At 41.5% G+C, this 14,913-nt stretch overlaps 2 protein-coding genes across 2 annotated transcripts in view; one reads left to right on the top strand and one right to left on the bottom strand.

Moving 5' to 3' along the window:
* The window catches only part of LOC132005470 (zinc finger protein 665-like), a 612,263-nt gene that overhangs the window by 272,295 nt on the left and 325,055 nt on the right, over positions 1 to 14,913 (top strand).
* LOC132005777 (zinc finger protein 28 homolog) overlaps positions 1 to 14,913 on the bottom strand; it is a 96,934-nt gene that overhangs the window by 40,658 nt on the left and 41,363 nt on the right. The window contains exons 3-4 of the mRNA XM_059383320.1: positions 12,178 to 12,304; positions 11,610 to 11,705 (exon numbers count right to left, since the gene is read on the bottom strand). Of these exons, the coding sequence (XP_059239303.1) occupies positions 11,610 to 11,705; positions 12,178 to 12,304 (223 nt within the window). The remainder of the gene's footprint in view (positions 1 to 11,609; positions 11,706 to 12,177; positions 12,305 to 14,913) is intronic.

Genomic DNA, 14,913 nt, shown 5'->3' with positions numbered 1-14,913 from the left:
TGAGCAATTCCCTCTCCTTTGAAAATGCTCTGGGAATTTGGAAGGGTAGAGTCTTTAGTGAAGGACCTCTCAAATGGATCCCACTTAGCAGTTGTTTCTGCATGTTGAAATCTCTGAAGTTTAGAAATATTTGAATGAATGGTCAATCCAATCCTATTTTCAGAATTGTTCAAATCATTATGTTCAGCACAGGCTAGGTAACTTTCCAAATGTTCCACATTCTCCATCCATAAATATGTACGTTTGAGTATTGGATTGGAGCTGCTGCTTACAGAAACACCCTGTTTTGCAGAACTAATGGACTTAAAAAGGAAGGTTTTACAAAATATTTTGTATCTTTCACCATTATGGACAATGAGATTCTCATTATGGGCAGTAGTCTCAATTTGGATATGTCCTTTATGATCATTATCCCAGTCTATCATCAAATGTAACTTATCAAGGACATTATGTTTATATTGGCCCATTGACACATCTTGAAATGAAGCTTCTTTGCATGGCTTTGGCAGGAAGCTCAGGGTGCCCTGTGAAGATACAGCTGAAAGATATTGAAAAAAACAGAAAAGTAAAGTCATTCCACTTACTACTTTCAGATGAATATACTGAGGATGTCTAATATAGCAACCATAAAATCAATCAGAGAATGTCAGCAAGATGGCTGAGAAGGAAGCATCAGGACTTTGTTCCTCCGTGGACACATAAACTTGCACACAACATACTGACCACACAACTTCATAGAAAATTCTATAGTATTGTCAGGGTCTAACACAAATCACTCTCCTCTCCTCTCCTCATGAAAAGTACCATTATATGAACCCAAAATCAGCAGAAGGAAGGAATATTTTCAAAGACTTATTAGAGAGAGAGCGAGAGAGAGAGCATGAGTGAGTTAAGGGCCAAAAGGAGAGGGTCAAGTGATTCCCTCCGAGCAGGAAGCCTGACACAACATTGAATCCCAGAACCCTGAGATCATGACCTCAGCTGAAGTCAAATGCTTAATTGACTGAGCCATCCTGGCACCCAGTGGAAGAAATGAAATTTAAACATGACACAGAAATTAACAAATAGGATTTAGCAAAAAATCGGAAAATAACAACAGGATGGGTTTTCAGAAAAAAAAAAATCAAAACTGACAGACCATTCAAGTAAGAATGAAAGAGAAGACCAACTAAAATTGGAAGAAGTAAAACAGACATAGTGTAACTGATACCACAGAAATACAAGTAATTATGAGGCAATGACACTAATTATATGCCAAGAAATAGATACCAATAAATGAGTGTAAATACCAAAAACCATATAATCAACCTGGACTCCATCATGAAGAAATATTTTTAAAACTCTTCACTGATCTACAACTACTCAGTAGATTGAAAAAGCCATTTAAAATAATGCCTAACAAAGAGAAGTCCTGTGCCATAAGAGTTCACTGCAGAATTCCTACAAATATTCCTACAAATATATAACGAGAAACTAGTTCAAATCTCCTCAATCATTTATAAGTACCATGAAAACACTCTCTGTGACACCAGCATTAACATGTTATCAAACCCAAAGGAGAGATGCTACATGTAAGGCCTACAAACTACCACCTGTGAGAAGATTCCTTGAAAGTTGACAATAAAATAATCTGAATCATGAGATGCCTGGGTGGCTCAGTGGGTTAAAGCCTCTGCCTTCAGCTCAGGTCATGATCCCAGGGTCCTGGGATTGAGCCCCGCATCAGGCTCTCTGCTCAGCAGGGAGCCTCCTTTCTCCGCCCCACCCCCGGCCTCCCGCCTGCCTCTCTGCCTACTTGTGATTTCTGTCAAATAAATAAATAAAATCTTTAAAACAAATAAATTGAATCAAAAGCACAATTTACCATTTTACAACATTATCAAGTGTGAATTCATATGGAATAGTATCAATTTGAGACTGTACATTTACAGAATGGGTTTCAAAAATGGCAATGATTAGGAGCACCTGGGTGGTTCAGTTGGTTAAGCATCTAACTCTTGATTTCAGCTCAGGTCATGATCTTGGGGTCCTGGGATGGAGCTCACATTGGGCTCCATGCTAGTGGGGAGTCTGAGATTCTTTCTCTCTCCTACAGCCCCTCTCCATTTGGGAGATCTCAATCTTTCTCTCAAGTAAATAATAATGTTTTTTTTTTTAAAGATTTTATTTATTTGTCAGAGAGAGCAAGCGAGAGCGAGCACAGGCAGACAGAGTGGAAGGCAGAGTCAGACGGAGAAGCAGGCTCCCTGCAGAGCAAGGAGCCCGATATGGGACTCGATCCCAGGACACTGGGATCATGACCCGAGCCGAAGACAGCTGCTTAACCAACTGAGCCACCCAGGCGTCCCAATAATAATGTTTTTTTAAATTGGGATGCCCAGATGGCTCAGTCAGTGAAGTGCCTGCTTTTGGGATCATGACCTGAGCCAAAGGCAAAAGCTTCATTAATTGAGCAACCCAGGTACCCCTCAACTTTTTTTTTTTAAGATTTTATTTATTTGTTGGAGAGAGGGAGAGTGAGCACAGGCAGACAGAATTGCAGGCAGAGGCAGAGGGAGAAGCAGGCTCCCTGCTGAGCAAGGAGCCCGATGTGGGACTTGATCCCAGAATGCCAGGATCGTGACCTGAGCCAAAGGCAGCCGCTTAACCAACTGAGCCACTCAGGTGTCCCAACTTTTTTTCTTAACATTACACCACAGGTAAATAGAAAACAACAACAACAAAAAAACTTAGCTGAAAGTCAGGAGGAGGAAATACCAAAGTGAAATCAGAAATAAAGACACCAGAAAAAAACAGTAACATTGAAAGCAAAGCCCAGTTTTACCAAACAACAAACGAAACTGGCAATACTTTAACATTACTTAAGAAAAAAAAGGAGAGATGACTCAAAAATGAAAATGAGAAATGGAAAAGAAAATTATACAACACTTAACCACAGAAATATATACTGTGGTAACAGACTACTAAGAACAATTGTATACTAACAACTCAGACAAATTAGGGGAAAAAGGATAATTCCTACAAATGTAAAAGTTACCAAGTTTGAAATACGAACCTTGAACCTAAGAAATAGCAAGTCTTCTTAGACCAAATACAAAAATAAGAGTTGAATTTGGAATAAAGATATTCCCAGTACAGAAAAGTCCAAGTCTACATGCCTTTATTGATCAATTCCAATACCAATAAATAAATAAATAAAGACTCTTAGAAATAGCAGAATGGAGGGAACACAGTAAAAATCATGCCATGAGGCCAACATTATCCTGGTACCAAAGCAGGATGATGACAATACAAGAACAAAAATGTCTATTTTTTTTTTTAGGATTTTATTTATTTATTTGACAGAGAGAGCACAAGTAGGCAGAGACACACAGGCAGAGAGAGAGGGGGAAGTAGGCTCCCTGCTGAGATGCAGGGCTTGATCCGAGGACCCTGAGAACCTGAGCTGAAGGCAGAGGATCAACCCACTCAGCCACCCAGGCGCCCCCCAAAATGTCTATATTTTGTCCGATATAAGTATTGTTACTCTGGCTTTCTTTTGACATCCATTTCAGCCCCTCTCTTTCAATCTGCAGGTGTCTTTAGGTTTAAAGTTAGTCTCTTACAGGGGTGCCTGAGTGGTTTAGTCACTTTAGCATCTAACTTCAGCTGAGGTCATGATCTTGGATCCTGGGATCGAACCCTCCACTGGGTTCCCCACTCAGCATGGAGTCTGCTTGTCCCTCTCCCTCAGCCCCTCACTCTGCTTATGCTTTCTCTCAAGTAAGTGAATCTTAAAAATAAAACAAAAATGAGGCTTCTGTACGCAGCATATAGATGGGTCTTTTTTAAAAAAGCCATTCAGATGCCCTACGTGTCTTGACTGAAAGAAAATATACTGTACACTCCAAAGTAATTATTGAGAGAAATGTGTTTATTGCCATATTATTCCTTGTTTTGTCACTGTTTCTGGAGATATTCTCTGATGCTCTCTTGTCTGTATCACTTTTGCTATCTTATCTGTACTAAAGATTCTGCTTTAACATTTCTTGCAGGGCTGGTTCACTGATCATGCTAATTCTACCCCTCTATGGTAAACTTCATCAGCCTCTCTTCTGAACCACCTTTTCCTTTCCTTCTTCCTGCCACCATGTCAAACATCTTCTTGGAAATAGTTCCCTCTTTGACAAATAAAGCAGGTACAATCTGCTTCTGGTTACAATGCTGGATTTCGTAACCAGGACTCCAGTCAATCTACCGCCTTCAAAACTATCAAGTTTTCCGTTACCTTACTATTTCCCACTGTTCATGGTACAGGAGCTCTGTTTTTAACTCAAGTTTCCTCCTAAAATCTGACATTGTCTAATATGAGCATGGACATAAAAATCCACTGCGCTTTCCAGCATTCCCCAAAGAATCCACTTATGGAGAGAAGCCTTAATGAGCCATGTGGCCATTATTACATACACTTTAATGGTGAGACATGAGAGAGAGAACACTGCAGGAAACAACTAAAGAAGCTCACACAGAAATGACTGCTCTTCATGTGTCTTCTGGGCTGCTCAGCCTGTGAGGACTCCAGGATTCATTTCTGAATGCTGGGTTCCTGCTGGAGCTCTCACCTCTCTCCCATGTCCTCTCCTTTCTCTACCATTGTGTTACAGATAAATTCACTTTCCTAAGTTTATATCCTCCCATGAATACATAGGATTACCCTAATGTGCAGAGTAGGTTAGCTTTCCTTTATATGCAACTTCTAAAAAGTAGTTTAAGTGGGGCGCCTGGGTAGCTCAGTGGGTTAAGCCTCTGCCTTTGGCTCAAGTCATGATCTCAGGGTCCTGGGATTGAGCCCCGCATCAGGCTCTCTGCTCGGAAGAGAGCCTGCTTCCCTCTTCCTTTCAGCCTGCCTCTCTGCCTACTTGTGATCTCTCTCTGTGTCAAAAAAATAAATAAATAAATAAATAAATAAAATAAAAAAGCACTTTAAGTGACACATGCTTAGGCATATCTGTATCTGGTTTTTGTTCTTTTCTTCTCTCTCTTTTTTTAAAAGTTTTTATTTATTTATTTGACAGAGAGATAGAGAACACAAGTAGGCAGAGTGGTAGGCAGAGGGAGAGAGAGATGCAGGCTCTCCACTGATCAGGGAACCTGATGTGGGGCTCAATCCCAGGGACCTGGGCTTATGACATGAGCCGAAGGCAGAGGCTTTAACCAACTGAGCCACTGAGGCACCCCAGAAACCCCAATATATTAAAGGAATATCTAGCCTATCTACCTGAACTTTGCCATGGAAGGAGCTCTATTTTCCTGTACAGTGAACAAATCTGTGCTTTATCCAAGAGCAAGATACTACCACTATATTCCGAAGATTTTAATACACAAACATCAATGGAAAGAAAGACAAGAAAAACTTTCAACGCCTCCACCCACAAAACATGGAGAAACATAAACCCACAGAGAATCATCTCCCAACAAAATCCCCTACTCAGTTTGACCCTGGCTTGACTCCTGCCTAATTTTCCTATGTATACACTACCTCGTCGTCAAACACTTCTGAATCTGACACAGGATCTGAAAGAAAATCTATCCATTCTGCATCACTGAAACCCTGTTGAAGACTATGATCTGCACGATACAATACAGAAGAATCGTGTGAGCAGTTATGTTCTCTTCTCAATGTCTCCGTAGGTCTTGCATTTGAACAGGTAAAGAGATCCCAATACCTGTGAGAATCTGCCTTAAATTTCCGTAGTGAGCATCTAAGAGAGAGGGGTGAAGAAATTGCACAAAAGCATACAATTTACATGGATCTGAAAAGATGAGAGGATTTTATGTTTCTTACCGAGGAAGAGTAAGCCCTGCATATAATAGAATCATGGCCCATGACAGTAAAAGGGCTAATGATTGGGAAACACATAGGAATTAGGGCAGAGGTGTTCCAGGAACCGTCAATGGAGAATATTAACAGCAGCAATGTAGACATAAAAGATGCAGGAGATTGAGTCAAGTGAAACAGAAGAAGAAAAATACTTTGGGTGGCTATGAACTTAGGTGAAGATCTGGAAAATGCTGATCTTATGAATACACTCGACCCACTGCTTGTGCCTGTACTGGATGAAAATCAAGGAACCATTGGGGTGGACCATGAGCTCACAACATGATTTCAAGGAATAGTAACAATGCTGAGTAGAGCAAATGTATAATTTTCTTCTGATATCCACGATGGTTCCCCAAATGGGTTTTCCTTCAGCATGTTTTGCTGCTCATTTGGGAGTGACATATGTTGGAAAATGAAAAGGTCGTGTACTTGGAAGTCTTCACTTTAGCTCCTTGCAGGCACCATACATAGGGCTAATCTTAATAGTCTAGAAGACACTTGAGACCCACAGTGTACTACAATGGACACACTCCTGGCCACTCTAAAAATACTAAAGAAGTCTACATCCAAAATCATGAAAGAAATCTCTTCACCCAAAAGCCATCACTCTTGGTGGAACTCCTTTAAAGACAATGACCAATGAGTTGACTAAACTCATGTTTGGCAGTAAATTCTGTAGAAGTTAACCCACGCCCAGTGAGATAATGGTAAAAACAGCTCTCAGTTTGCCAAGACTCCAGCTACTGTCCATGACAAGTAGATTACTGCTATCACCAAGCCCTGAGAAGGCATTCTGCTATGGGAATACAGGAATGATCATTCAAAGAGCAGCCAGATGGTTCACATGGTAGTGCAGGTGACTCTTTTAAGGTTACGCTCCATGTTGATTACAGAGATTACTTACAAACAAAGTCTTAAACAATAGAAAATTTCAGTCACTACTCAAACCACAGAAGATGTTGTTTAATACATTTCTGAGCAAAACTGTAAGATAATTAATGTTATTAGAAAAACATAATGGATTGTGTTACTGTGGTTTTGGCATAAGAGAACATGTTTTTTTCCTTAATTTTTTTTAATTTTTTATTTTTTATAAACATATATTTTTATCCCCAGGGGTACAGGTCTGTGAATCACCAGGTTTACACACTTCACAGCACTCACCAAAGCACATACCCTCCCCAATGTCCATAATCCCACCCCCTTCTCCCAACCCCCCTCCCCCCAGCAACCCTCAGTTTGTTTTGTGAGATTAAGAGTCACTTATGGTTTGTCTCCCTCCCAATCCCATCTTGTTCCATTGATAAGAGAACATTTTTACAAATGGTTAAAAAAACACAACACTAATCATAGGATGTCTGGGTGGCTCAGTTGGTTAATGTCTGAGTTAGCTCAGGTTATGATCCTAGCACCCTGGATCAAGTCCCAAATCTGGATCCTTGCTCCACTGGGAGACTGCTTCTCCTGCCTGTTGCTCCCCCTGCTTGTTCTCTCTCTCTGACAAATGAATCAAACATTTAAAAAAAATTATTTATCCATTTATTTAGAGAAAGAGCATGTAAGAGCACCACAGGGGAGGGCCAGAAGGAGAGGGAGAGAGAATCCCTAGCAGACTCTGAGCTTGAGCCCAACGTGGGACTCTTCCAAACCCCAAGATCATGACCTGAGTTGAAATAGAGATGGATCATTAGCTAAGCCACCCAGGCACACCTCTTTGTTTTACTTTAATGTAAATAATGACTCCCTGAACACTTACTTCACCATGATTTATATTACTCTTACACATCAACCACAAACGGCATCTCCATGTAACTTTCCTCATTCACTATCCACCAGAGCCTCCTTAACCTTGAGAGCAAAGTGGCACGAGCGAATTCCCCATTATACAAGAGCCCCTCGTGTCTCTGAGGCAGCAACGATAAAATCACTCTGCATATATACAAGCAAAAAGGCACAGCATGAGATGACTTAAGAGTAAAATAGTATTTTCCATGTGAAAAATCTCAAATGTGGTCAAAAGAAAAGGAAGAGACACACTATTATCCCTCCCCAGACAATGATCATCCCTTGATCCTTTGAGGCATATTAACAGATCCAGCTCGCAATAGAGTAACATGGGTTTGAAGGGCCTGGGTCTAGTTACACATAGATTTTGTTGATACCTATTGTGCAGTAGTCTAAAAATGTTTTCTGTTATGATTTCCTTAATATTGACTCTTCTTAAGCCTACCTTACTATAAGAATAGCATATAAAATACAGGGAATATGGACCATTTGTTTTAGGTAAGGGTTCTGGTCAACAATGGGCTCTTTCTATGGAAAGCTAGGTGTGACTGGATGTTTGGAGACCCAAGAGTGAAAAGCAGATTGTCAATTGTGTTAGAGTTGACACCCTGAAAGTCTGCATTGTCCAAAGCTAAAATGTTATTGATTTAACTCTTTGAATTTTGGATTCTTTTCTATAATAAATACCCTAATTTAGAATCATGTCTGGAAAATGAGACTAACTTACTGCTTTCTGCTGTGACTTTTCTGATTTTATATAAATGTCATTCCATTACATAGTTCACTAACTGCTCATGTCTTTTATGGTTTTTTTTTCCCTTCACTAAGACTTTTTTCTGAAGTATATACTAAAACAGGATTTTCATCCATCATTACATTTCTGGCATTTCTATCCTATATGCTTCCTCTGAGGTTGAGGAAGATTAAGTTCATTGTGAAGACTCTGTCTACATTCTGGACATTTTACAGTATCTCCACAGGATGTATGATCTCATGTTGAAGAGTCTGGATTATGAAATAAAAGCTTTGCCACATTTTTTACATTTATAGGGTTTCTGTCATCATGCACTCTCTGATGCTTAGAAAGTTGTGATTCTGCCTAAAGGCTTTGCCACATTTTTTTCTTTTTTTACCTTTATCGACCTTCTCACCAGTATGTGTTGCCTTATGTTGGTAATTTTTGAATAGTAGTCAAAGGCTTTGCCACATCAAACAAAAGTAGTCCCACAAACGGACCCTCCATTAATGAAGAACTCCTACTTGCATGACAAAGAACTAATCATCATAAAGACACGCATGGAGAAAGGAAGAGAAAACAGATATGAAACTCAGTGAGATCAGAAAACGGGTCATGACCAAAATGTAAACTCAAAGAGACGAAGTGTAACAATCAGCAAAGCAGGAACAGGGAGCTAAAGAACACGATGCCTGAAGGTAAAAACACACCAGTGGGTCACCCACAGACTTGCTCAAGTGGAAGAAAGAATCAGACAAACTGGGGCGCCTGGGTGGCTCAGTGGGTTAAGCCTCTGCCTTCAGCTCAGGTCATGATCCCAGCTTCCTGGGATGGAGCCACAAATCTCTGCTCAGCAGGGAGTCTGCTTCCTCCCCCCCCCCCCCCGTCCGGCCCCCCAGTCTACTTGTGATCTCTCTGTCAAATAAAAAATTAAAATAAATAAATAAACCTATCAAAACTCAGAGGTGAGGGGCACCTGGGTGGCTTAGTTGGTTAAGAGTCTGCCTTCAGCTCACGTCATGATCCTGGGGTCCTGCTATCAAGCCCCACAGAGGGCTCCCTGCTCAGTAGGGAGCCCGTTTCTCCTCTCCCTTGCCTGCCACTTTCCCTGCTTGTGCGTGCTCTCTCTGTGAAAATAAATAAACAAAACCCTTAAAAAAAAAAAATCTGAGGTGAAAAGGGAATTTTAAAACAGCGTGACAAAATAACTCACCTTCTATGAAAAAGAGCTGCTATGAGAGTATAACTGGAATTTTCAGCAGAACTTACAGGAAAAGCGGAGTGCGATCATGTATTCAAGTACACGCAGAGTAAACAATCCACACCAAGAACAATCAACCTGGCAGAACTGCTGTGCCTGACTCTGCAAATGAAGGCTATGCCAAGCAAAAGACCCTCTGATTTACCAGCAGAGCTGTCCCAAGAAAGGTGAAAGGAAGTCCTTCTGCTTGAAATAAAAGGATTCAAAAGAGCAACTGAAAGCACATGACAACATAAAACTCCTGCTAATATAAATATTTACACAATTCTGGAAACCTGTACTGCTGTAATGAGGTACCACGGGTCACCTGTATTTCTGCTATAGAAGTTCTTAAACAAAAGCATTAAAAATCATAAATCGACCTAATTAACTACACAACATAAAAGACAAGAATTTCTGATAGTAGTAACATAAAGTAGGTTCAGGGGTGGAGAGCTTTAAGTAGAAAACTTTCCTATAAAACTGACTTTGGTTCAAAATGGTTTGCTATGTAACTTTAAGATGTTTTAAGGAATCTCTAAGGTAACAGGAATGAAAATACATACAGAAGACAGAAAAGTTAACGAGAACAGTGTCAAAGCATATCACTGGAGTAACACCACAGTTAGGACAAAATATAACACCTAGACAAGATACAGAGGTATAAAAAATGTAAAAATTGGGGCACCGGGTGGCTCAGTGGGTTAAAGCCTCTGCCTTCAGCTCCGGGATCTTCATGATCCCAAGGTCCTAGGATCAGGCCCCACATCAGGCTCTCTGTTCAGCAGGGAGCCTGCTTCCCCCCTCTCCCACCCCGCCACTCTGCCTGCTTCTCTGCCTACTTGTGATCTCTATCTGTCAAATTATTAAATAAATCTTTTTAAAAAAATGTGAAAATTGCTTTTGAGGGGCGCCTGGGTGGCTCAGTGGGTAGAGCCTCTGCCTTCGGCTCAGGTCATGGTCTCAGGGTCCTGGGATCGAGCCCCACGTGGGGCTCTCTGCTCAGCAGGAAGCCTGCTTCCCTTCCTTTCTCTCTCTGCCTGCCTCTCTGCCTACTTGTGATCTCTGTCAAATAAATAAATAAAATCTTTAAAAACAAATTGTTTTTGAGTCACCAAATGTGCTTCTCATGCAAAGAGAATATAAATTCAACAATAAATAGATGTTGAAATTAATGCCAATATTATAACAACTCAGTTGTGAATGTTCTTTTTTTTTTTTTAAAGATTTTATTTAACAGAGATGACAAGTAGGCAGAGAGACAGACAGGGGGGTGGGAGCGGGGAGGAAGCAGGCTCCTTCAGGAGAGCCCAATGTGGGGCTCAATCCCAGGACCCTGAGACCATGACCTGAGCTGAAGACAGAGGTTTAACTCACTGAGCCACCAAGCTGCCCCGAAGAATGAATGTTTTAAGTGAAATAAAGGATTATATTCTCTCATTTTAGGGAAGTGTTTTGTTACCTGATGAATTTATGGAGTCTCAATTTTATATGTTTAGATTAAAGCCTCCATAACATTGGAAAGCATAAACCAGAAACTATGTGGGTCTATCTCCAGCGTTCCGGGTCTTTCTGCACCAATCCCAAGTATGCCCACCACAATGCGGGCACACTTTCTCACACGAAGCAAAACAGAACTTAGAAGAGACTTAGCACAGAGACCCTCAGAAAAAGGGAGACTTTCCCAACACCCTCAAAGCAATGAAGAGCTCTCAGATTATGGAGACCCTCCCAGTCCAAGGAGAGTCTCCTGGTCCTCCCTGTGGACAGGATGGACCATCACTGGAGCTGAAGCAGAATCCTTAGAGAAAATAAAAGCATGATGATGTTGGCTCACAGATGTCCCTCTGGGAGAGACAGAGACAAAATGGGGCTTCTTCACCTGATTTTCATTCAAGCAGAGCTACCAGAACCACATTTGAAGGTTTACCTTCCTCCTTCAGACTTGGACTTCACCTCTGTCATCTGCTTCATCCATTCCCACCTACCTGGATCAAAGACCACTGTCTTCTTTCTCTTCACATCCCAAGGGTCCTTCTTTTGCTCCAAAAAGGAGACCAAATCAGGCTTTGACACAGTGAGACCTGTTTAACAGAGAAATCGAATATACTTATTGCTGGAGAGTCTTTCAATCCACACTGCATCAGCAGAGAAGAGAGAACATTGCAGAATTCTAAAAGATGATTTACCAAACACTGTTAACCAGCAGCCCCTGTAGAACATTAAGGACTTTCAAAGAGTCACATCCTAACTTGTGCTTCCTAGTACTGCCAATACAATAATAAGGAGTGAAAATTGGAGTTTAAATGCAGGCGGTACCATTTTATGCCACATTAGGCATTCAACAGCCGCTCATCTATAGAAATGTTGTTACCTGAAGGAAGGGGAGGCTAAGGTCAGGAGGATTTTTGTCTACACCTACCAATCCTTACTTGTGTTCCTTAGTGCAGTGATCTGATCTCCAGTTATGCAAAGAGGAATAATTCAAGAGACAGTCTTCAAAGGAGAATGAAACCCTGAGTGTAGTCTGGGAAAACTGGAAGGAGTCATTCTCACCCAAGAAGAGCAGGTGTCCGTAGTTCTCCAACATCACATCCCTGTACAGTTGCCGCTGAGTGTGGGTCAGGCGTCCCCACTCCTCCTTGGAGAATTCTATGGCCACATCCCTGAAGGTCAGCTGTCCCTGTAATAAATACCACAGTCACCAAGAGGCCATTGACAGAGTTCACAATGGTCCCTAAGTTGAAAGAGGAGTTAATGTCACCAGCTAGACCCCAACACCTGACCATCACTGCTTATCTCACTGTACCCACCAAACTTTATTCCACATTTGAGTTAACCTCTTCTTTTCCCCTTACCCTTTACTTTAGCCAAAACACCCCATGGAGAGAGGCTCCTGTGGTGAAAACAGAAACCACGCAATAGAAGGTTAAGGACTAAGGGCGCCTGGGTGGCTCAGTGGGTTAAGCCTCTGCCTTCGGCTCTGGTCCTGATCTCAGGGTCCTGGGATTCAGCCCCACATCGGGCTCTCTGCTCAGCGGGAAGCCTGCTTCCCCCTCTCCCTCAGCCTCCCTCTCTGCTTGCTTGTGATCTCTCTCTGTCAAATAAATAAATAAAATCTTTAAAAAAAAAAAAGGTGGTAGAGCAGAAAACCTCACAGTGATTAACTCAAGAACCATTTTCATTCACATGAGACTTACATGTGCTCACATGATGCTGCCTCTGTCTTTTATTCCCAGTATCAACACAAACACAGAGAATGATACAGATAAAACAGCTATTATTGGGGCACCTGTGTGGCTCAGAGGGTTGGGCCTCTGTCTTCGTCTCAGGTCATGATCTCAGGGTCCTCGGATTGAGCCCCACATTGTGAACTCTGTCAGCAGAGAGCCTGCTTCCCTCTCTCTGACTGCCTCTCTGCCTGCTTGTGATCTCTCTCCCTCTCTGTCAAATAAATAAATCCCAAAAATCTTTGGCTCAGTTGGTTGGACGACTGCCTTCGGCTCAGGTCATGATCCTGGAGTCCCAGGATCGAGTCCCGCATCGGACTCTCAGCTCCATGGGGAGTCTGCTTCTCTCTCTGACCTTCTCCTCATTCATGCTCTCTCTCACTGTCTCTTACTCAAGTAAATAAATAAAATCTTAAAAAAAAAAAAATCTATTGTTTACATGGGTAGTATGATGAGGGATACAAGCAGAAAAACATTTACTTTTAACTCACAAAGCTGACCCACAGGCTTCCTAGTTCTGCTAAAAATAAAAAATATACTAATTGCTATGTTCTTTTTTTTTAAAGATTTTATTTTTTATTTGAGAGAACGAGAGAGAGAGAACATGAGAAAAAGGAGGGTCAGAGGGAGAAGCAGACTCCCTGCCAACCAGGGAGCCTGATGCAGGACTCAATCCCGGAACTCCAGGATCATGACCTGAGCCCAAGGCAGAGGCTTAACCCACTGAGCCACCCATGCACCCCTGCTTGCTACATTCTTAAAGGGTCTCTTGACTCCCTGTACATCTCACCAATATTAATATCGAATTGAACAATAACATCGGAGAAATCTTACAAAAGTAGTTTTACACCTACAAATATGAACAAACACTTGTGATCTAATACTCTGTGCACCTACCCTCCCCCCTTGAACACTGCGCACATAACCACCAGCTTCATGGGGCTGACCTGCAGCTCCTTCTACCCACAGGTCCTGTCCCTATGCTACTGCAATAAACCTACTCTCTGGTACCATAGAGTATCTCCAGAATTCTCTCTTGACCCCCGTGCTTGAAGATCCCACTACACAGTATTTCATCAAACGCTTTGGTTTCAATCATCATCTGTGACCTACTTCAGGATTTTAAGATCCTCAAACATGTTAATTATGTGATTCTTGTTTTCTTCTTTTGAAAATACAAAGGAGGAAATAGAGTGCCTGGGTGGTACAATGGGTTAGCATCTTACTCTTGACTTTGGAACTCAGGTCATGGTCATGGTCTCAGGGTTCTGGGATCTACTCAGCAGAGTCAGCTGGAAAGTCTCTTCCTTCCCCTCTGCCTCTACCCTGGATCAACCTCCCTCTTTCTCTCACACACACCATCTCTCTCACTCTAAAATAAACATAAACAATATCTTTTTTTTTTTGAAGAGTATGTCTATGACATGAGTGTGGAATCAAGTAAAAACTCATAAGAGGGAGGTCTGACTGAGTCAGATCCTCTACTCCCAGAAGTCCGTGCTACCAACTACAGCAAGGTGGGAGCCTTCACCTGCCCGGTGCAAACTCATGTGACGTGGCTTGTGAGCAAATGGTCAAGAAAGGATTCTTAAGGCATTATTGGTTAAAAACAAAAACAGCAACAACAAAAAAAACCTGTTTTTATTAAGCCTCAGGGACAGGACCCATTGGCAGAAAGAGCTACACTGTGATTTTGAGAAGGCATTGATTATATGCTTTTCATTTAAGGGGATAAGAGATAAAAGAAATTTTGAAGGGATTTTCATATATTGAATAAAACCTACAGGATCCTGGAGGTCTGACTATTGTCCACCTGAGGTAGCTTTTGCCTCTAGCAAAGCATTACACAAAGGCACCTGTGAATTCCTTGAAGAAAGCCACACTTTGCTTGTCTCTAATGTTTATCAGTGTGTGGCACGTTGTAAGGACATTTCATTTTCCTCTACATTTATTTAGCTTTGTTCTCCTATCAGACACTACAAGCAAAGAGAAACTAAGGAATTTCCAACTGAAACATGCTGGTTTCTGCACATCACTCAGAAAATCCATCAAAGAACCTCAT

Source organism: Mustela nigripes, chromosome 17 (assembly GCF_022355385.1).
Source record: "Mustela nigripes isolate SB6536 chromosome 17, MUSNIG.SB6536, whole genome shotgun sequence".
Taxonomy (NCBI): Eukaryota; Metazoa; Chordata; class Mammalia; order Carnivora; family Mustelidae; genus Mustela; species Mustela nigripes.
The sequence above is the reverse complement of the archived record's forward strand: the minus strand, read 5'-3'. Positions and strand labels throughout refer to the sequence as shown.